The sequence below is a fragment of the Thermobia domestica genome, chromosome 10 (genome assembly GCF_964235325.1).
Source record: "Thermobia domestica chromosome 10, izTheDome1.hap1.1, whole genome shotgun sequence".
NCBI classification, from domain to species: domain Eukaryota; kingdom Metazoa; phylum Arthropoda; class Insecta; order Zygentoma; family Lepismatidae; genus Thermobia; species Thermobia domestica.
The window spans coordinates 190,286,289-190,310,710 of NC_137463.1; the positions used below are offsets into that span (position 1 = coordinate 190,286,289).

Sequence of the window (24,422 nt, forward strand, 5' to 3'; positions counted from 1 at the left end):
AAATAATATTGTTATATTGCTTTAACATATCCAGATTCTTCAACATGATTCTCGAACATATTTCGTTAGTACATATAGAACTTATTATTACTCAAAGAATTAACGATCCATCCCTTCTAATTAGGCGTTCATCACTTTCATATTCCTGTCGTTCATCAAACAACATGTAAATTATGCAGCCATAGGCAATATCATCGCTACTACAACTCCATTTTTTTTAATAATAAAAAAAATAATGAGTAGCATCATGCATTACTTTACGTTAACCTATGCATTCTTCGCATAATACATTTAATATGAAAGCACTACTATTAATGAAAGTGATATATTTACAAATGTCTAGCGAGAACGAAAAAAAATCTACATATACTCGACAGGGTCCAATTACTGCAACGCCTCTTAAAGAATTATTATCATTTTTAACTTATCATCTTTGTCCACAACTTATTAAACTTATAGAGGGATGGATACACTAATAAACAAAAAAAATTCTAATTGAGAAATCATATTCTACTTGTGAGAGTAGCAAGTTGAAAAACATTCCAACGTTATTGGTTTTCAATGAGGCAAATATATATATATAGGCACGAACATTTAATTCTGCACTATAACTATGGCACGTTCAAAGTAAATATCTACCTAACGGAAAATAAACAAACAGCACGAAATAGTATTTTATCAATAGTAATGTCGAACTCCGGAGGTATGTCCAAAGTAAAGTTCTCCCACATTGGCACAAATCTATTACTTGCACTCATCACGATATGATATCAACATCGGAGGACATGTTATGTTCAATTTTTCCCTAACATACAAAACTAAAAATCTGGTGCAACGCAGTGCGATTATACATACGAAAGAGGATTTTTAAATTATTAACGTATTAAGAGATACTATAAAAGGGCATACGACAAAATAAGAATAATAGACACGTTCAAAATACAATTTTACCGACATTACACGTATTGAATATGCACACTACAAAAATATGGCAAGCACGTATACAAAATACATTACAAATTAATATCACAGGGACACACGACAAAATATAGGAAATCACGCTCGAATCACAATTGCTACCGGTTCTACACATAAGAAACGAAAATTTTAACTAACCTACACGCACGTATTACAAATACGACACCTTTATATATTAGAGCACTCTCAAAGAAATTTCATAATAATGTTTACAATTTACATACATCACGAAGCAATATTAAATCAAATGAAATAAATTACGAAGCACTTAAATTCTCAGATACGGAATATTCGTATGTGCGTTCATAGTAAAGGTTTCCCAACCAAAATAGCATATATCACATTGCAATACAAAAAAAAAGGCACGTATTAAATTTAGAAACACGGATGAAAGAAAATCTCCTAACCTAACCTACATAGATACTATGGATCACACATTTACAAATTACACCTAACCTAACCTACAGCAAATATTTCACAAAATAAGGCATCATCACGAGACATAATTCAGTAATGTGTTTAACATAACCTATCTAACCTAAATATTCAAAATTTTCAAGGTACATTGCCATCGAAAGGCGCGTACAAAGTAAAGTATTACCCTAATATCAACATACACATTTTTAAATTTACGTAGAGACACACATAAGATTTAGTAATTCAATTATACATGCTTGTAGTATGAGTGGATGATGACGATTGACAAGTTCAGAGACGCGTAACGCCCTTTAACTTAGTTACCCATCCTGATTCTTAAAGATGCCATTTGTTGAACTGCTATACTGTTTATAGAAAAACAAGAAAAGATGTTACCTAGTTATCCGCAGGTTTCACAGAATAGTCCTCAGGTTGAGCTGGGTGATCAAACTCCAACTTCGCAAAGTAGGTTTCATCTACTTGCTTATTTAAAAAAAATCGAGAGATGACTCCTTCGGTATACTGGCTACACACTCCACGAACGTAGAATGTCTTTCCGGTACGCCGCCGTAATCAACTTCGATACATTACATCTCCCACTCCATTACTGCATATGTCTAGTAATGGCGGAGATGACATTCGATGGCTTGTAGCCGAAAAAGGTTTCACTAAATTTTGACTTTTGTTAGACTCCTCCGTATCTATTTCTTCCAAATAACATCTCAGGTTAGTCTAAATCACGATTTTGACTAGGTTACAGGCCGAATTACACTTTTAGTTACAGAATTTCTAAATTTTTGGAGGAGCTAACAAGCCATCGTTCTTCCACACTGAAATCTATCAATTCACTGCGTCATCATACACTCGTAGCCAGGCCTCGATAAACGCGGTTTCTACAGTTATATCTTTTACTATAATTAACGCAATTTTACCATAAATACCTATCAATACAAGAACCTAACCGTAAAAATCATGAATTTCTATATCTATTTTTAATATCTAACTTACCGAAAATCCTATGCGATAAATTATAAAGAGGAGGTTACTTCCTCCAAGCAATTGTTTAACTTTCGTCATGGCGACGGAAGAATTATTATCACTGTCAAGTCGCCATGTTTGAATTGTTAGCTTCACGTAGAGCGATTCGAACGCCCTCTTGTGGCAATAGCTACAGGGATCGCCATATCAGCAGTAATATAGTGTAACAAATGAACGTTGAGATAATTAACAAATAAAAAGATCTGATAGCGGTAAACTGTTAAGCTAAAATTTAGTATTACTTATATTAATTGTTCCAAAATACTGTATAAACTGTAAAGAAATGGTTACATGGTTTGAAGTGAATCGGTAAGAACTAGATTTAAAAAAAAAAATACTCAAAGTTTTAATTTAACTTTCCGGATGAGTGTAAGTGCCTTGTACTAACAATACAGAACGAATTAATATTAAATTAGTGTAAACTTACACGTAACAAAACTGGGCACAGTAATATTATGCGGGAACCAACTTCGACTTCAACCGGTACACATAACAATACGGATCCAATGTAAACAAACCGGTAATCGGTCTGTTACAATGACATCTACAGAATTTTGAACTTTCGTGAATCTTTGTGCTACCCTTTCCATTTTTTCGTCGTACTGTTCAAATTTGACTTCTATATGTTGGTTCATCTGCCTCAGTTCACACTGAATAAGGTCCCATTTGTTTTCATTGCATTGTTCTAATCTCCCTAGCTTTTCATCGAAATCCTTAGTTTGCTGGTTTATCTTCTGGTCTAATTTTTCATCAAAATGTTGGGCTTGTTCCCTAATTTGTTCAGATTGGTTCCTAATTTGCTGAGCTATTTCATCACTTTTTCGAACTTGGTCCTTAATTTGCTCAGATTGGTTCCTAATTTGCTGAGCTAAGTCTCTTAAGATGTCAGTTAAATTTTCGTTAGAATTCATTTCTGGATACGTATTCTGATCACCAGTTGTCTCTATCTGTTGCACTCATTGTAATATTTCGGTGTAACACTTTACCGCTTCTCAAAATGGTAACACTAATGTCACGTTGAATGTTAGCCGTTTTTACTATCCTTCGGAACGACACTTTCATATCTCCCGGTGTTGAGGCACCACTTATTTTACTACGTTTATTTTTATGTAGTATCTAGATTGTATCCTGGTTCTTAACCAACTAATCTTCAAATAATTCACACGTTTTACCACTTTCTTAACTGATTTTAATACTCAATCATGAGAAGCGTAAATAATCCACTTTTTACATATTTAACAAGATGTCAGCACACATACACTTACATTTATTATGTTTCCATAGCAACTACCTTTTGTTTTAGTTGACGATTACAAAATAATCTACAGATATCTCTGTGTATCTTCCTTTTCTTTATATATATATTACTGCTCAAATAATTCCTCTCTGATCCTTTTTATAAGATGGTACAGATTGCTAATGCTATATACGTTATCGTTGTAAGCTTTTCAACGTGCGAAACGTATCCAAGAGCTAAAGATTGTTGAGAAGATCTCTGCCACCACTGCTAAGCGTCGCTTAAAGGAAAGCATCCCTTCCTCGCTTTCGGTGCCCTTTGCTACTATTGCACAGTGTTGCCAGGTCTCCAGCTCGCAAAGTCGCTACTGTGCCGTCAAAATTCCGCAGCGTTCCACTGCCCTTTCTGAAATTCCGGTACATTATAAAAAATGGTAAAAAAAAAAAAAGAACGCTGTTAACAAAACTGCAAAACATTTCGCAAATTAATAATAGGCCTAAATTCTAAATTGGAAAGCCCTGATTTAGTGCTTCACTAAATTTTATGAATTGAAAAAAGAATTTCAGTCTCATTTGAATTAATGTTATTGAAGTAAAAGTCAGGTCAATGCTTATCATTCTTTCACTATATATAGTGTACTTTATTATAACATATTAACATTGAGTAACATTAGTTGTAATTGTAAGCATTTAAAAAAAATAGAAGAAAAGGGATACATATGTTTAATTCGTTACTGCGTACAATAACTTCTAAATTATAATGTAAGAATAATTACAATGATGTCACTTGACAACAAATTAAACAAAGATTAGCCTGCACATAATGTTGATACATGCATCAAATATAAAATTTATAAAATATTTCATTACAATTACTTTCAATAAAAAAGTATTTTTTTCGTTTAATGCTATTTTTTTTTAATTTCTCTCCCCAAGAAACTACTATAAAATACTATTTAACATAAAAAATTCTATACTTTTGTCTCAACAGTACTTCTACCTTTTATTTATTTTTTATTTATTTATATCAGACTCTAGGCCCCAACGAGTCTTGGACTCACTTTAAGGGGCAGTACAGTTACATTGCTTATACATATTGAAATACAAAATTAAATTGCTGATACATAATATACATAAACAAGAATAAAAGTAAGGCAATATCTGTTGAGTTTATCCTTCCATTTACTTGTTACTTTTTTAATGCTGTTCCTTACATAATTACACTTCATATTCTTAGTTTCTGCCATAATAGCTCTCTTATCCGTTTTTTGAATAAAGATTTTGATTTCAACTGTTTGTATTCCGTTGGAATTTCATTGAAGGGTTTTATGTGATAGTTCTTAACCCCTCCTGTTCCGTATGTTTTTGAAGAATAAGATTCCGCATGTATTTGTTCTTTATGTCTTGTCCCATAATTATGAGAGTGACTATTTTTATTTACTATTATATTATGATGTATATTATTATTCATAACATTAATACATAGCTGATTCTTTAGCTAAATAATCTATTGGTAATACTTTAGACGTACTATAGGTATTTACATTTGAATTTAAGCGTGGCAGATTGTAGAGGGTACGTAATGCCCTATTCTGCAAAATTTGTAGTGGATGCAGTGCACTTTTGTTCGAACGTCCCCATAATATGTTCATGTAAGTTAGGTGAGAGTGTACATAAGCATAGTAGATGTTTTTTTAAGGTTCGGCGATAATATATTTCTAAATCTATTAAGCACCCCTATTATTGGTAAGACTTTTTTTTTTTTTACACAAAAATGCTATGTGTGGTCCCCATTCAAGATGCTGATTAATTATTATTCCTAGTTATTTAGTTTCAGTAACTCTTCTTATTTGTTGACCTTGGAAATAAATATTTATATTATGGTCTACATGTATATCTGTTTTCTTGTGGAAACATATATACAGTTTTTTCTACATTTAGTGAAAGTTTATTGCAATTCAACCAATCCTGCAGTAGTTTTAGATCCTGCTGTATTATATTTTCTAATGTTTTTTTTATTTTCCGCTGTGTATGATACATACATATCGTCAGCGAATAATTCTAACGTACCATTTAGTTTGATATTTGTTACATCATTTATATATATATATTAAAAATAGGAGAGGCCCCAAACAGGAACCTTGTGGTACCTCACATGTAATTGTCTGTTCTGCACTTGTGAAACTGTTTACCTCAACATATTGCTTTCGTCCATTTAAATAAATTTTAAACAATTGCAATGCAAGTCCTCTAATTCCTAAATTACTAAGTTTGTTAAGCAGAATGTCAGGTTAACTGTATCAGAGGCTTTGCGAAGGTCAATAAACAATCCTGCTGATGCCTGTCCTTTATCTAAAGCCTCTTCTATCTTAACAATAATGTCTAAAACTGCTGATTGTGTTGAGGAAGCTTCCCTAAACCCATACTGGTGTTCGTAAAAGAAATTGACAGATTTTAAGTAATTTTCTAAACTAAAGGAGGTGGGCGGATAAGGGCCATTTTTCGCCCATCAGACAACGGAAAAATGAAGTGTCCGATTCCGACAAGTTTGCAATGTATTTGTATACTAGAAGATCTGTTGCATATGTAAAAATAATAGATACGTGATAAAGAAAATAGTAAGTCATAGAAATGAGAGCCCAAAAAGAGTTCGTTTCAGCGTTTTGCGACATTTTGGTAATGTTTGCTGTCTTTGATGGAGGCTTATAGGAAGAAGGAGTCGATGAACCAAAATAAATCTGACTCGTCATAATATAACGCTGTGTAACCTTTGATATGAGTACTAACTGATTTTGGTTCAGTGTGTCCTTCTACCTATTAGAGATCAAAATGTATTGCGCGAGAGTATAGAGCGATGAATACCGTTTATACGCTGTAATGTACGAGTTCAACTGGAGACTCCAGCTCTGATGTTAGTTACCGATTGTGACTGAAAATACATGCTCAGCATGTCAATAAAATATATAAAAAATGTATTGTTTGCGCGGATATGTGTGTAGGGCAGCAAAAATAGAGACAGCACGTTATGGAGTATTGAGAAGGCGTTTCATTTCTGAAAGTATGATATGAGTAAAAGTGCGAGCAGGAAAACCAGTCGCAGAATGGCATAACATTCTGTAATAGATATACATATCGAAGAATCATACATACCACGCGTCAATGAAGTACCGATGGGAAGTCATTGATACGTTATATTGCAATACTGAGGGAAAGATTAAAAACAACGACCAACAATAGCCGATCCTCCGATCCTTATCCTGATGTATCCGATCCTTACACTCACAAGCACTTAAGTGACAAAGGTATGTACTCTCTGTACATACATCATGACGATGCTTCTGTTCTCCGAGTTCAGTGGTACTGTCAATGTAAAGTAGGCGCACGGGTCGTCGGATGTTGTGGGCATGTTGCTTCCGTACTATGGTTTCTGGCTTACTGGCGCCACAATTCCACCGCAGTTAAGAAACCAAGTCTAGAATATACTCATACACTACAAGATGCCGCAGCTGCACGATGGTCCAGTGGCGATTCGGATGACGACAGCAAGGACGATGCCTAATCTGCAAACTAGCTACAAGTGTCTCTAGCTATCTGATTATTATCTATGCCTGATTATTTCCGATGTAATATATTGATCTCATAGTCGTAGTAGACTTCATTCTTCTTATTCTTGCCGTTAGTGTTCTATTTACTATTGCTTTCTCGGATTCCAACTCATGACATTAGTGTTTACGTTCCTTCATTAACACACGGCTTACGTCTTTGTTTATTTATTTATTTATTTTTTTTTACCTCTCACTTACAGCGCTTTCCGTCAAAATATATTTGATTTCTTATTTTTATGAGGTATACTATTGGAAACCATGCATTTCACATCTCGGGCCTGATGGGCGAAAAATGGCCCTTATCAGCCCACCTCCTTTTACGCTTTTTTCAATTATTTTTGAGAGCACAGGCAAAATTGATATAGGTCTATAGTTATTTAGTTCTTTAACGTTTCCGTTTTTATGAACTGGAATTACTTTAGCTATTTTGCAATTAGTGGGCATTGTTCCCGAAGTGAATGAATGATTTACAAGATAAGCAATGAATGTGCTTAATTGATCCTTGTAATTAATCATAAATTTACTGTTTATTTTGTCTTTAGTTGCACTATATTTCTGTTTCAACATTCCTATTATCTTCCGAATTTCGTAGGCTGTGACTGGGCTTAGGAAAAACGAATTGTTATTTATTGGCTCTTTCATATATTTAATATAACTTGAATCGTTAATACTTTTAGCAAGATTTGAACCTACAGTAACAAAGAAATCATTAAAAATACCTGGTACATGTTCCGGAGAAACTATTTTACCTTCCATTTTTATTGTGAAATGTTTGTTTGTTAGGGGAATCGTTTGTATTTCTTATTACTTCATTCACGGTTTTCCAAAACTCTTTAGGATTATCTAACGAATTATTAAATTTATTTTGGTAATACATGTTTTTGAGTTTTCTCTTTTCTTCTGTTACTTTATTTCTATAAAAGATATATTCTTCTTTTAATATTTTGTTACTAGAATATCTCCTGGTTTTTGAAAAGAGGATATCTCGTCTATTAATTAATTCAAGTAATTCTTTTCTGACCCAAGGTGCTACTGGTGTATAGTGTTTAGTGTTTGAGATTGTTTTCTTTTTAACCGAAGTGGAAGTTTTAATTCCATTATTTAAGAATGAAATAAAATTGTTGTAATGCTTATTTACATCATTATCATCATTATTAAAGTTTTGCTTTTCAAAATATTTTTTAGTTTTATTATGGTCAATCTGATGAGAAAACCGCTCTTCTGAATTTTCATGTTTTCCTCTATGCTGAGTTTTCCATCCTTTAATAGTTGTTACTAATACCCTATGATCACTAATATAATTTTCAATGATACATACAACATGCTGTAATTCACAATTGTTAGAATACATATGATCTAAAAGTGACTCATTTGTGTTACCAGATCTAGTAGGGCACTTTGTATTACATAGTAACAAACCATAGGACATCATTAACTCAAGTAAAGATACTCTATAAGTATCTACATAATTAATTATAAAATAATTGGACTTCCTCTTCCCAAAACAGTACTCTCATTAAGGCCTGGACAAGAATTAAATACACAAGGTAGATTTGGCCTTACGTAGGTTTGGTTTTGACGTATGATTAGCGTCATATTAAAGGCCTGACTACTGCAGGAAACATGTTAGTCGAACTTTTTAGTATGGTACCAATCACGTGTCAGAACGACTCTGCATGAGACCCGAATTGATTAAATTTTATCACGTTTGTCAATTTGGTTTGCTTTGGGAATGCTGGAAGGTGATTAGCAGACAGAAGCTAATCAAAAACAGGATAGAAACATACAAAGTATTTCAAAACAACACCGACAACGTTTGGGAGCTGATTTTTGACACCAAGATAGGACAAAAAGTGTAGGTCAACTTGGGTGCACAAATGCTTCTCTTCGGCCCTATGACCAGCCAAAAATCTGTCGGAAAAATTCAAGAAACAGTTATAACTCGAGAACAAAATGTCCGATCGAAGTCGGGGGAAAGGGAATGTCTATTATTTTTAGCCTTAGCTTCCATTAATGCTCAATCCTATGTGATACAGGGACGACGCAAGAGAGATAAGAGTGAGAGAGATTCCGGATGGGAGAGCACCGTAAAGTTAATTTCACAATCTTTCACTTCTACTAATCATCCGTCTCGTTTAGCCTAAAGAGTATAATCTTAGAACGTTAAACTATTTTTTTATTATTATTATTTTGACAAGGATCAGTATTAGGATCAACATCTCTAGCGCTAACTGCAACAGGAACAACTGTTTCTCGCTATGCTTGGCTATTAGAGCCAATAATGCAAAGGAATAGAAATGTAAAATTAAGAATTCGATATAAAATTAACAGCGTAGTTCAACAACAAACTCTAGTAATTACGAATAAAACAATAGCAGTAAACTTTTACTATGTAAAAAGGAAACCAGAAAAGGTATCGGAAATTAAACTTGGAAGTAGCAGTTATCAGCATCATGCAAAGTTCTTACGTTTATTGATAAATAAGAATCTAAAACGAGTCACTTGTACCCCAATTACTAACAAATATACTTAGAACTGTTTCATTTGTTATAAACGAAATTAAAATAGTAACAAATGAAACTCCTGCACGAATATTATATTCAAGTTTGTTCGAGGTACATTAGATATGGTATAATAATTTGAAGCAATAGTGCAGCTGGTGAACTTAGTTTTAAAAAAAGACTTAATAGCGCAAGCAGGAGCGTCATTTCAGATTTTTCTTTGGAGGGAGGGGGGTTAAAAAAAGACTTAATAGCGCAAGCAGGAGCGTCATTTCAGATTTTTCTGTGGAGGGGGGGGGGTAAGACAAATTGATATAAGTAAAATTTCGCGTTTTCCACTAATTTACTACTATTCTATTGATAAAGTCTATATAAATCTCAACTCAGGGGAGGACAATTGCTCCTCCCTTCCCCCCCCCCCCTAAATGAGCGTAAGGCCATGAGAATTGTGTAAAGGAATAATTTATAAACTCAGTATTCTGCTAAGGGCCGCGGTGGCTCAGTGGTAGAGCGTTCACCTCTGGTGCATAGGGCCCCTGGTTCGATCCCAGCTCTCGCCATGTGAACTTTGTGGTGGACAAACACCGTGTGTGTGGGTTTCCTCGAAATTGTCTTGTTTCTTCCCACTTTCTCCTTCCACCGTTTCATTCATTTCTCATAATCACCATCTCTTTTAGCCTAGCCGGCAAATCCGTGGGACGTAAAACTCAAAGATTTCATTTCTGTACGAGAAATCTTGAGAAGTATTTCATAACTAAATTAAAATAAACATTTATATAATACTGCCTGAAGTGGGAGATGGAGCTGCTGAACGTGGATATGGTGGGAACAACGAAGTAAAATGGAAGCAACAAGATGTCTCACGATATCATCAACTACTATGCTGACGTTAAGTTCTGTGGTTATCTTACGCCAAACGATCGGGATTTAGAACTATTTTCTTTTATGAAATATATATTTTATTAATGTTTTATAAATTAGGAGGGTATATGAATGCCTTTCGTTCTATTTGGAATTGGTTTGCCTTAATTAAAAATAAAATCTGAGCAAATCAAATTATTTTTAAAATAATAGTGTTAGTTTCGGCAATGTATCATCGCCTTCAACAGATACATTATATATTGTGTATATATAAATATATAATGTGTCTGATGAAGGCAATGATACATTACCAAAATTGTAACACTAGTAGGAGATACATTCAAGTAATAACACCTCCAATTTATAACACCTCCAAGTAATAACACCTCTGGTAATAGATAGAAACATGCTGTTTGTTTTAAAATACGCGAGCACTCGTTGTCAATGCGTGACAGAGATTCCAACACTGTACGGCACACAGAACTGTAGCCGCAGTGGTGAGAGTGATGACTATTTTTAATACGATATTCGTAAAATGGTGACATTTTCATTACAAGAACAGCGTGTAATCATTCGTTTTCCCGATTTGCGTGGTGTGACACCGCTTGAAATTCATTGCCAGTTGAGTGAGACATGTGATGATGGTGTCATAGATGTGTCTAATGTGCGTTGGTGGGTGCGACATTTCAAAGAAGGCAGAACGTCGTGTAACAACATACCAAGACAATCTTAGCTTCGTACAAGCTGGTCTGACGACAGTGTGCACATATCCCACGAAAATACAAAATTTGGAGGCAAAGTGTTCCACACTTATTCGGCGATCCATCAAAACAACTTTCTCCACTCGTTCGATCATGTCGTAAGACCGGCTTGTTCAAGATGAGATTGTCTTAGTTTCTTGTCACACGACATTCTGCCGTTTTTGAGCTGTTGCATCCACGAACGCATATTAGACACATCCATCCTACCACCACCATGGTTTCACTCAACTAGCGATGAATTTCGAGCAGTGTCACACCACACAGATGGAGAAAACGACTGATATCGTAAGTATGAAAAACAATCATCACTCTCACCTCTGCTACTAGAATTCTGTGTGCCGTACGGTGTTGCCATCTCTGTCACGCATTGACAACGAGTGTTCACGTATTTTGAAACAAACAACACATTTTTATCTGTTACCAGTCCTCAAAAAAATTTAGGTGTATACAATTTAGTTTGTTTTTATCTCTAAGGTTCTTGTACGAATGATTGCTGCTCCAGTAAATCCAGCGGATATCAACACGATCCAAGGCGTCTACGGAATAAGACCAAAAGTTCCTGCTGTTCCTGGTCTGGAAGGCGTTGGCGTGGTTGAGGAAGTTGGTAGTAAAGTCAATACGCTCGAAAGAGGAGATTGGGTTATTTCTTCTAGTGAACTAATGGGCTCTTGGAGGACATATATCCTTTGTGATATGAAAGACTTAATAAAGGTAAAAAGTAGGAAATATGTATGAGATGTAAGTATTGTGTAACACCTAAAGCGCGAGTGGAAATTCAGCGGTATGATTTTAGCTTAAGGAAGAGCAAGATTAAATTTAAAAGCACGTTTTCATTTGTATAGTTTTGTCTTTTTTTTTTTTTTTTTTTTTTTTTTTGTATGAAGCAACTACGAATTAAAATAACAAAATTATATAACTATTTATTTATTGGTTTTAACTAAACTTAAGTAGGTGAAAAGAGCTGGACTGTATTTTTACTACAAATATTTCATTTATTAAGAATGTAGAATACTAAATCTACGGTATACTAGCTGAAATACCGTTCTTCGCATTTCAGTTAAAAAGTAATTTTACAAATCTAGATAAATCCAAGTGTTATCTGTGTACAAAAATTAATTTAAACTGTTTAATCCTAACTTCTGCTATTTTATAAATACAAAATTTAAAAAATTAAAAATATTAATGAAATTGCCTCTTTCTTGTCTTTAGAAGCGAAATTTTCAGAAACACAGGAGCGCGCCTCGTTTTTAATATCCGTATAGTCCAGGCCTAAGTTATAACTTATTGTATGTATAGTCACAAAAATATATTCTTCACTCTATCCTTGTAATATATATACTCAAATCTGCCTGTGAATTTAGTTTCTTACAAAAGAATAACAAAAGAAAGATATTAAAATTATAATAGGATAGGAATTCCAAGTTTTCCAGACTTAACTATTTTGAAAAGGCTGTGAAAAAAAAGATTAAACCTGCTTTAGTTCCTCCAGAAACCTAAAAAAAAAAAAAAAAAAAAAAAAAAAAAAAAAAAAAAAAAAAAAAAAAAAGATGCTCATCGAACCAGCTAGCATAGTTACTATTTTATACAGAAATTTAAGAAAGAATATTATTTTTAAAAAATAAAGAAAAAGTTTAATCGTCTCTGAAGCCACATTTCAATATAGAGCAAATTTATATTAGAATCTCAAAAAGGGATATACGAACAGAATAAAGGAGTACATCAGGGATTAAAAAAATCACACAGCTATTTCGACCTTATTCTCACATTTGTTAAACAATTAAAAGGTACGATGATTTCAAGGCACAAACGAAAATATGTATTTTTGAAGTACGTCACATTTTAATAAAGGAACATTTTTTGAACCAAGGTAATCCAAATAAATATTACCAAAATATCTAACTAGAATTTCACACCAACTTAACATAGTACAACATTCATAAAAGTAGTTATTGGAAATATCAGTTCTCTGTTAACAACACACATCATTACTTTTTGATTATTTTTAAGGATGAACATTTTTGAACTGAAACGACGCATAAGCAAAATCGTTTACAAATGTAAAATTACAACGTACAATATCACCAGCTTCTGTAAGACTAAGAAGAAGATTGTTTGGGCTTTCTTTGCAAGTTATGGTCAATTTCTTTTTCTTAAAGGAAAACAAGAAAGGAACAAAAAGCAAATTATTCAGGAATTCTAAATTCTGTGACGTGAATAGTATTGAGTTACAAGTAGTCTTTTTAAAACTTTAGTGGAACCCACAAAATCAAAATAACTGTTTAAGCTCCAGAGCTGACAACAGTTTCTCAGTCAATTTTACGTTACATAGTGAAAAATGGAAAACTTAATCTAGTATAAAGCAATTTACATTAATTTTTTCACACGCACCTCCATGCGCCTTGTTAGCGTACACGCCTCTGGTGTGGAAGACCAGGGTTCGATTCTCGGCGAGAGCTCATGTGGTTCGAATTCCACGTTAAGTTGTAGGTCCGCGTCTCATATAGTCCCGCTGCTGAAAGGGGCGCTAAACTAAAAAGAAAACAACAAATCAATCTATACTCCCTGAACACAGATATAGTGCATAAATATTTGCAATATGTCAAAAACTACTCATATTTTCTTCTGGCATTAAAGAATACGACTTTCATCACATGTTCCTATTTCTTACATATTAGATTCTAGAGCTTCTTTAAATCTGTATATCTTTTATCAAATATACACAAAAAATGTATAACTTAGAAGATAACCGACCAAATTGAGTCTATAAAATATCTTATAGTTTTCAGTCGTATGACTATTTACATTTAAATATATTTTCCTCTTTATTATTATTATTATTATTATTATTACACATTAATAGAACAAAACTGACCAAAGCATTAAATACACATGTATTAATAAAACTTGTGTAACAGTTTCGGCAGTGAAATATCTTTTTTATTAGACACCTAGATAACGTGTCTGATAAAGGTGTCTTTGCATTGCTGAAAATGTTACACAAGTTTTATTAATATATATTTAGTACTTCGGTCAGTTTTGTTTTATTAACACCTGTTGAATATTTCCAAAAATATTATTATTATTATTATTTTAGATGTATTTAAATAACACATCCAGTTTTACACTTTAAAACCATTATTATTTACAAAATCCTTTGATTAAACCATATTTTAGTATCATTGTTAATTTGTTTTTTTAATATTAAGAACGAAATCGTCCGCTTTATTTACACTCCATAATATTGTTATTATTATTTTTTGTCTCTGTGCATATCATAGTTATCAAATTCAAAATTGGATATTTTTCCATCTTTGGTGATTTTTGTTTATAGTCGTAAAATATTTTCGTTGTAATAAAATGTATGTTTTTTAGTTCTTTCTAGAATTGAAATCGCGTTATATCTAGTTTGGTTGGTTCAAATTCTGTTTATTCATAAATTCATTAATATTTGTTCACTAACAAATTGAAAAGAATTAAAGGCAATACTTGAGTAACGGTTTTGAGTGTTCATCTCGCAAATAAGTATTGTCAAGTATTGTCAAGTATAAGTATTGTTTCATCAAATAAGAGTTATACAGGAAGAAATTATTGAGATATAAGTGTGTTTACATTTCTTCAATCATAAACAAGGATTCATGAGATGAACATTCAAAAACCATTTCTCAAAATTTGTAGACAGATATTAATCAATTTACCTGACTGTTATTAAGTGCAAATCCTGATCTATGGACCTTTAAAGTTCATTTTTTTCATGTTTTCGGCAGCCTATAACTCCGAAATGACGGATTTCTGCACCCAGGTTGATCTATACTTTTATGTTGGTGTCAGGAATCATCTCCCAAACCGTTGTCGGTGTTGTTTTGAAACACCCGATATATATATATTAGTGTACAATAGAAAGCGATGTATTGCAACAAGGTTGAATAATCAATTCAATTTTGTCAATATGTTCCTTAATAACAGAATGTACAGTTTTTTTCCCTTTAGATTACTCAGGTTGAATAGCAAGCGCTAAAACGAGAATAATAAATAAGTTGTTAACCTTATTTAAATGTTTTATGATATAGAAATATACTTCAAAAATTGGTTTTGAATCATCTCAATTGATTTGGTGTCTCTCTCAAACTGGGAACTCCATAATACTAATGCAGATTTCACATCTTACTCCTGATCATTTTAATAATCTTTAATATGTGTCATATTTATTAGTACGAGAGTTACACTGAAAGTTTCGGGAATTTAATATTGGGGAACTTGCAAAATGTTGTAAATTGTTATATTTGTGAAGTACGGTATGTATTCAGTATACAAGTAGCTCCCCAACTAATAATGATTCGTTTTTGTTTTACAGGAGCAATTTGAAGTGAGGAAGTCGGTGCACAAATTGGATTTGATGAGAGAGCATTTATGCGCAATGATTTATCATTATTTTCGAAAGAGTTTAACGCGAGAACACTGTGTCAGTCGAATGAGTGCTATATTTGGTGATGAATTCCTATCTAAAGCAACAATTTATCGTTGGTTTCAGAAATTTAAGTTTGGCCACGACAGTCTCAGGACGAAGTTCGTGAAGGTCACCTAGCGACTGCCATAGTGCAAGAGAACAGCAACACTTGTGCGTGAGCTAATTGAGTATGATCGACATGTGACATATTGTGAAATGAAGCGTATTTAGGTATGGGCATGAATCAAATACAAACAATTCTTTATGATTATTTATGTGCGAAAAAGTTATGTTATCGTTAGATCCCCCACGATTTAACTCAAGAGCAAAAGACGCCAGTAACGGTTCAAAGCAGAAGATTCAAAGGTGCAACATCATCACAGGTGATGAAATGTGGATCTATTCATAAGTTCTCTTATGAACCCGAAACTAAACGAAGATCTGTTGTATTGATGTTCGAAGAAGAGTCAAAACCAACAAGAGTTGTTCGTTCACACAGTGTTGCAAAACAGATGGTTGCTTCATTTTTCGGGAAATCTGAGCACATATATGTTATTGCCTTGGAAAGTCATAGAACAGTTAATGCTCAGTGTTCTATTACCAATTGTTTGCCAGAAGTAGTCAATGCATTTAGATCTCACAAACCCTAAACATCGTATAATTTTGCATAATGACAATACAAGCTCTCACACAGCAGCTCAAATATTGGGAGTTTCTAAATAGTAAAAATGTTGAACTCATGTATCGCCCTGCTTATTCAGCAAACCTAGCCCTAATGATTTTTCTCCTTTCACATCATCAAAAATAAAATGGATTGGAAGCGATTTATAAGACTAGAAGAGGTAGTGCAAACATAAAAATTGCATATTTCTGAAGTACCTATTGCTGAAAAAACCTGCTGCTGAGGTACCTATTGGAATAACTACTTCAACAATTGGTTTATTCGAATGGATAAATGTATTGCCGATAAGAGCGAACGTTTTGAAAAAGGAATAAAATAATTTATTCTCACTATCTTTTTTCTGTCAGTTCCCGAAACTTTCAATGCAGCTCTCGTAAATCTCGTGGTATGAACAGAGGTATTGCTGTTAATAGCATCTACAATATGGCATTTTTATTATTTTTAACTGTAGGTTCCTAAGGATATCGGTATTGTTTCTGCAGCAACTCTTGCTATTAATCCGTGTACTGCTTATTTAATGCTAAAGAACTTTGTCGATCTGAAGCATGGTGACACTGTGATCCAAAATGGTGCCAATAGTGCTGTAGGGCAGAATATTATACAAATGTGCAAGCATTGGAGTATTAATACTGTGAATATTATAAGGAAAAAGCCAGATGACACTGTTGAGAAGTACCTTAAGGAATTAGGAGCTAATTATGTTATTTACGAGGATGAATTAAGGTAAAGTAATGTTTAAATTCCATTTATTTCTCCCTTGCAGTAAAAACATTCGTTTATAGAAAATACACGAAAATGGCCGATTGTGTTGTTAATCGTTGTAAGCTGTTGGTTCTAAAGATTATTTGATTTTATACAAGTGCTAATGTTTAGTAGTTACCCCACGAAAAGTAAATAAAATAAAAGATTGAGGTCCCTTTGTAGCTAAACAACAAACGTTCGTGTCTTTTCCTGCATGAGACTCGGGTTTGGTCGTTAGGTGGAGAATGTCGTCTGTATTCCATGCTAATATAGGTTCATCTCTCATAACATTGTTGCGGAAAAGAGACGTTAAATTCCAATAAGAACAACAACTACAATGTACTAGGAAATAAAATATACAGAGCATTTGAAATAGTTGAAATTTGTGAGAAACGACAAGATCTGTATTCCATCACTATAAGAAGTTGATAGTTTGAACTAAGCAGATTCTACCAGTGACGTCGTTAGCAGGATTGGTGGGGAGCAACTGAAATAATTCGAGCAAAGAGGTCGAGGATTATGTCATTTGAAAGGGTTTAAGGAATAAATAACGTGGTACAAGTTTCAAGCAGTTCGATGACATCCAGTTAGACCCATCGACAGTGGCAAATCAAAGTCAACATGCACAAAAGCTGTTGACAGCCCTATAATTCCGAAACGGCTGAAACTGCTTGAAAACTATGAATCACGTCCTCATTCAGTTCTGACGAAGGACATTTTCAGTAAAATCAAACTGTGTCCATGACATCCCTTGCGGAAGACAGAAGAGCGAATCAAAAATTGCGAATGGCAACAGAGATCATGTAATGCCTCATTCACATAGGCACTGCCAAAAATATTCGATAGGAAGGGATATAGCACAACTATAATAATAATAATAATAATAATAATAATAATAATAATAATAATAATAATAATAATAATAATAATAATAATAATAATAATAATAATAATAATAATATTTCCTTCGTATTGTATTTCCTAGGAAATCCTGGATATTTATGTACTACAATCGGGAATCTCACCCGAATCTTCTATATACTTAACTCCATTATAGTCCGAAGGAATCGTTTATACACTTTTTTCGAACTGTGGTTACGTTTGCAAGATTAGATGAACACTGAAGTTACTAGAAATGACATACGACTAGGTTTGATTTCAATAATAATAATATATTAAAAAAAAAAACCTTCATCTCCTGAGCTTCCTTGGACAAGAATACAATATATTCAATTACATCTTTCGAACATTTGAAAGTGATGTAATGTCGTACGTATAAAACAACCCTCCTCCAGACACTAAGATCGTTATAGATCCATGATTTAAGGAAACTGAAATCCTTTTCATTTCAATAGTATATAAAAGACTTAATGGGAAGGGTTACATGTAGTGATGTGAGGTGGAAAATTTTCCAACTTGAAATATTAGAAAATTTTCTGGTTCCCGAAAGCCAATTGGAAAATTATAATTTGTTGCTGTCTAATTTGCCTCTACAGAAATTGAATTTTATATCTCAATGTGCAGTTAAATATAGTGGAAAATTTTCCACGTAACATCACTATGCATAATATCCAAAACTGTCTGGCTTATGAAAGTCTTTCCACTTGTTTCTACAGGAAATGAGGAAATGAAAATTTTCCGATCCATGAAAATTCCTTTCACTTGTTTCTACAGAGCAATAAAACTTTCCGATTCACAAAAAAGTTGTTTCACTTTTTGCTTCAAAATGATGAAAGTTTTTCGACTCATAAAAAGTTTTTCCATTTTTCCATAGAGGACAGAAAATATTTCGATTCATGAAAAATTATTTTACTTGTTCCTACATAGTACTGAAAATTGTCTGAGTCATGAAAATTTTCAGATTCTTTAAACGATCTTTCACTTTTTAACAATTTGTTTAGAACGGAAAATTTTCCAGAAAAATATAGAAGAAAATTTTCTACCTCACATCACGGCTAAACAACGATGTAGGAATAAGTGAAGTATATTTTTATGAATCGGAAAATTTTCATCACTAGTTACATGGATAAGCCAATGCATATTCCTTGACCATATTTGATATTTAAAATATTTGAGTCACACATCATCCTATTCTCTGGCAACCCCACTGGTAGAATCTGCTTACCTCAAAATATCAACCTCTTAAAAATGTAGAATAATGATTTCGGTGTTGTCCACAAATCTGAACTATTTCGGAATTATAGGGCTGACAATAGACTTCGTGCACACCCTGTATAGTAAATATGTATAGTTATCCGTGAAAAAAGCATAGCAAGAACAGGGATGGAACCAACTGTGAAAATTCAAAGCTAAAGAGGTTAATATTGTTGACATAACAGAAGCGATATCTGTAATCAGTGATTCCGTTAATGAGGTAGATTCTCTTGTGCTAGAAATTCAAAAGTAATGGTATACAAAATGGTTTAGTTGTAATTGGTAATGTTATTCTAAGTAGTGACGTCAGTGTGCCAACAAACCAATGAAATTTACCTGTAGAACAATATATTCTTTGAGCAAATTAGAGTTATGTTTAAGGAAATAAAAAGTACACAAGCTACTAAATCACATATAGCTCATTTAAAGTCAAAAGTGGAAATAGACATTAGGGATGTAACGGTGGAAGTTGCCACTAACAAAACTGCACTGTCTAAACAGATAACTGACATAAAAAAGATTCATCAGAAAAATTGACCGATTTGGTCACTCAGTTATCCAGCGTATGTTGAAATAATATCAATAAAAACCGAAATAACAAATGTAAAAGAGAATGTAAAACAAACTAATATTTGAGTTGATCAAATAGCTGTAGAGTTAGATAAAGTTAAGATATGTAGCGTAGAAGTCAGTAATAATTTAAAGAACCTAGATCAAAATTAGAAAGAATCTTCTGATAGAATAAATGACATTTTACAGAACCATTTTGAAACTTCTGCAATCATGAGCGACAAATTGAATTAGAAATAACTAAGATTAATCTGGAAAAGAGAATTACAAAGTTGGAGAAGGTTGTGATAAATATTTTTAAAATTATTCACTCATTCGATTACTAATAAAAATAGGCCAATTATATGTTTGCATTTTCATATGTCTTAATGTAATGTTGCCATGGAAACAGGCATGTGAACCCCTGATTTGGTGAACATCTGGGTTTGAGACTAGCTATTCGATGGTGATTTTAAATGAAGTCAGACATACGGAATTTCTGCTCCCGTATATACATTTCGCAAGTTTGCTGCTGTTAGCAGAAGTAAGGTACCTTATACACCTGAAGTGTACTAACTAAAATCCAAAAGGAAGTATTACACTGAAATGAATTCACTAAATAAAATAATTGAAGAAATATCTCAATTTGTACAAAAGTATCACTAAATTCTTGTGAGCAGATAGGTTATTATTTCATGAGTGACATAACTTGTTTCATCTGCTTGCTGATTAGTGAGTCTTAAGCAGTACCATAAGTTTAAACATTATTTTGGTCGAATCTTCAAAATTAAGGTAGTGCCGTGCAAATTACTTTTACTGATCAGAAGTTAAGTTTTGAGAGCAAGGAAAAGGCAACGAACATGATTTATGGCTATTTTATTTTAGTCCCTCCTTTCACAGAGTGAAATGGCTGTATTTTCGACCATTGCATAATATTTTACTACATATCTAAATTATTAATATCTTGGCAGAATCAGAGAGTTTTGGTGAACAGAAATGGATTTTTTTTAATTCAATGATTTCAAATTTATAGTAATGACAAAATTCGTCGAACCAGTTTTATTCAGTAAAAATAATACTTATTATTGTATATATATTTACAGTAGACAAATATCACTGGAACACACACAGCTTAATGAATACTTTTTATTTGATTTAGAATTATTTTGTGGTGTGTACAAAAATAATTCCCACAAATATTTACATTTGATTACCTTTCTATTTTGATTCTGGTGCAGATGCATGCTTAATGGTCCAGAAAAGATGGTTAGATTGTGGTCCAATAATCCTGTGTTTAATTATAAGTAGTGAAATGTGAATTATAAAATATAAATAATGCACGAATTTTCTGTTTATGTATTAGCCAATATTAGAGTAAAGTAGTGATGTATGCTAAAACATGTGTAGAAACTATCGCAGGCTCTTGAAACCGCATTTTGATTTGATATGTAAATTCACATTACATTTACAGAAAATAACAATTTAATATTTCATAAATTACGGATGTAAGCACAAGCTTGTATGAAAATGTGAAATTTATTTTATTTATAATTTGAGGATTACATACCGATTATAGCGCCAAATATTTAAAAAAATGTAAATTAATCCATATCAGTTGTCAGTAGAAGCTCATTGCAGACTTTGTTTTTCTTTTAAAATGTCCATATATAATTTGCTGTGAATAAAGATTAACTTAATTACTACCCTATTTTATTTCAATATTTAGGTAAATAATTTCTTTACAATTTAGGAGCTATTTTATAAGAATTCTTCAGTGTATTCTTAATATGAGAAATGTTTTTAAAACTAGCAGCAGCAATAGGGTACCCATGTATACGAAGACGAACGAGGAAACTATCTACTGAATTATGATTGTATACATTTATAATAAGTCACGTTTGCAGTTGCGAAAGATTAGTAAATCTTAATTTTTATTTCAGTAGAATATTTTTTTTAGCATTTGTAAGAATATATTTCCTAATAGCTGCTGAAATAGCGGCCCTATATTAAATATCCAATTTACATAATTTGTTATACAATTATTATTATTGTCAGCACATGTACAGCTTAAGTAGTAGTTGCAGTCCCTTCGAAAATTAAGGGGTAAACCAACGTACCCTTTGCCGAAATTTAGAGGATGTTCTAGATACCTCTGGACCATAGCCTCTGAGCCACGGACCCAAGGCTATAAAAGTTTCCTCAACTGCCATCCTTAGTGCTTATGCTTTTTATCAAAACAGAGAAAATATTTTGTAAAAGCATAAAACTGATCTGGAAAAAATCAACGAAAACTTCACTATATGTTTTCTGTCTCATAAAACATAAACAGACTTGTAGTTGCAACTAGCTGGAAAGCGGGCTCTTGAATTGGTTAGAAGTTATGATAAGGGCCATTTAAGGATATGAATTGGTATGTTTACAATCATTTATAAATGTACTCTTTCATTTACTTCATCGAATATTTAGTGTATTATTAATTTTACTGTTCCATTATCCTTGAAAATTGCCAAGATCTACTAAGGAAGATGTCAGGAAACACCGAAACAGTACAGTGAATAGTACATTAAATATTAGACCCAGTAAATAGAAGAATATGTTTACTGATCATGCTATATAGGTTTCCATGTGTAAATGTAACTGTAAACTTTATATAAATATCAAAATGTCGATCTTGGTGATTTTTCAATTTTGATATTTCTGTATGAAAATATCAATCAGTTATTTGATATGTCAAAGTTTACTCCGTTATGTCTTTGCCCTTTCTGTATCACAATATTCTAGGCAGTTGAATATCTTGTCTGACCATCGTACGACTGATCTTTATTTGCCTTTTTCCTTATTGTTGACGCTTACTACTTCTTATTTTCTAAGTATATATATTTTATCATTTCATTTATGATATGTTTATATCAGACACTTTTTTTTTTTTTTTTTTGCCACAATTGTTAAAATGTCTCGATAGCTAGAAAAGTCTCTCACCTCTTCTAAAAGATTTCCTGGTTCGGCCCTAAGCTATGCTGCTAAAATTTCCCTGTGTCTTTCCGTTTCTCACAATACCTTCACTCGCAACAAATCTTTCATAAATCATTCATTTATGTTTATTACGTAGCTTTTCTTAGGCTATAGTAGGAGTTAACATAGAATATTAAACAAAGAAACTTATTTCAGTTTTACTACAGCTGTTAATTTTGTGTGTATTTTCATCCATTTATTTAGTTTCTTGTTGATTTGATTTGATTTTGAGATTAGTGCTTTTCAATAACGAGGCTATATGAGATGTGGACCTACAGCATAACGTGGAATTCGAACCACATGAGCTCCTGCGGGAATCGAATTTGGGTGTCTTATGCCAAAGGGGTCTATGGTAACCGCTTAGCCACGAGGAAGCTCTATTAGTTTCTTATCTAAGAGTACTGAGTCTATGTAAATTTAGTACGATTTCCTTTTGTTTAATGTTTAGAAGGAATTGATGTTTCTGAACCCGCATGTTGGAAATATTACATCTATGATTCACTTTATAGTATTGTAACATTGACATTTACTTCAGCGCGTCAAATTTAGGAAGTTTTTGTTTTATATTAGCATTTTAGTTATATGTCCAACGCTTTTTACAAATACTTCATTAGATACTTGATATTCTTATTAGTGTTGTTAAGTTTAATTAAATCAATTCAAAAACTGCAAATTTTGGAAGACAGACTGATACAACTCAGCTTACAGCAACTAAAAAATGAACTGTAATACTTATTATCGAAATTATTTTAAAGATTTATGTGTATAACGTCCTTGTTTTCATTTCAGATCCACAGAAATTTTTAAGAACGAAGGAATTCCGAAACCTAAATTAGGTTTGAATTGTGTTGGCGGAAAGAATGCTTTAAATATGCTACGACACTTGGCCAGACACGCAATATTTGTGACATTTGGTGGTATGTCACGAGAACCTGTAATCATTCCTACTTCCGTTCTTGTCTTCAGAGATATCCATGCCGTTGGATTCTGGGTAACAGAGTGGACGAAAAACGAAAGGAACATGGCTAGGCGACAGGAAATGTTGACAGAAATTATTCAAATGATAATAGAAGGGAAATTAAAGCCACCATTGCATCACGTTCTACCATACCAAGAATTTGAAACAGCTATCAAGAACATGCAGCAAGGGTCATCAGGTTGTAAATATATCCTAGATTTCAGTTGTTTAAAGTGAATAAAGGTTATTTTTTCTTGTTTGAAGATTATTTGTTTTTGTTACTATTATTACTTAAGAAACCACAGGTAAAAAGTTCGAGTTTTTGTTTTAGCATCGTAATGGAACACCAAGATAATGAAGGACGGGACTTACTACTAACATGGACTCCAAACCATTATCGAGACTTGAATCCGATGCAGTTGGAGGATGGACAGATCATAATGTAAAAGCAACTCTCACAATACAGCCATTCCTAACAAACTATA

General features: G+C 32.9%; 1 protein-coding gene across 1 annotated transcript in view; it reads left to right on the forward strand.

Annotated features, from left to right (window-relative positions):
• Positions 1–24,200, forward strand: part of LOC145662898 (enoyl-[acyl-carrier-protein] reductase, mitochondrial-like) — a 60,981-nt gene extending 36,781 nt beyond the window's left edge. The window contains exons 2-4 of the mRNA XM_081728894.1: positions 11,872–12,108; positions 16,975–17,246; positions 23,769–24,200. Coding sequence (XP_081585020.1) covers positions 11,872–12,108; positions 16,975–17,246; positions 23,769–24,174 — 915 coding nt within the window. The 3' untranslated portion in view covers positions 24,175–24,200. The remainder of the gene's footprint in view (positions 1–11,871; positions 12,109–16,974; positions 17,247–23,768) is intronic.
• Positions 24,201–24,422: the final 222 nt, after the last annotated feature.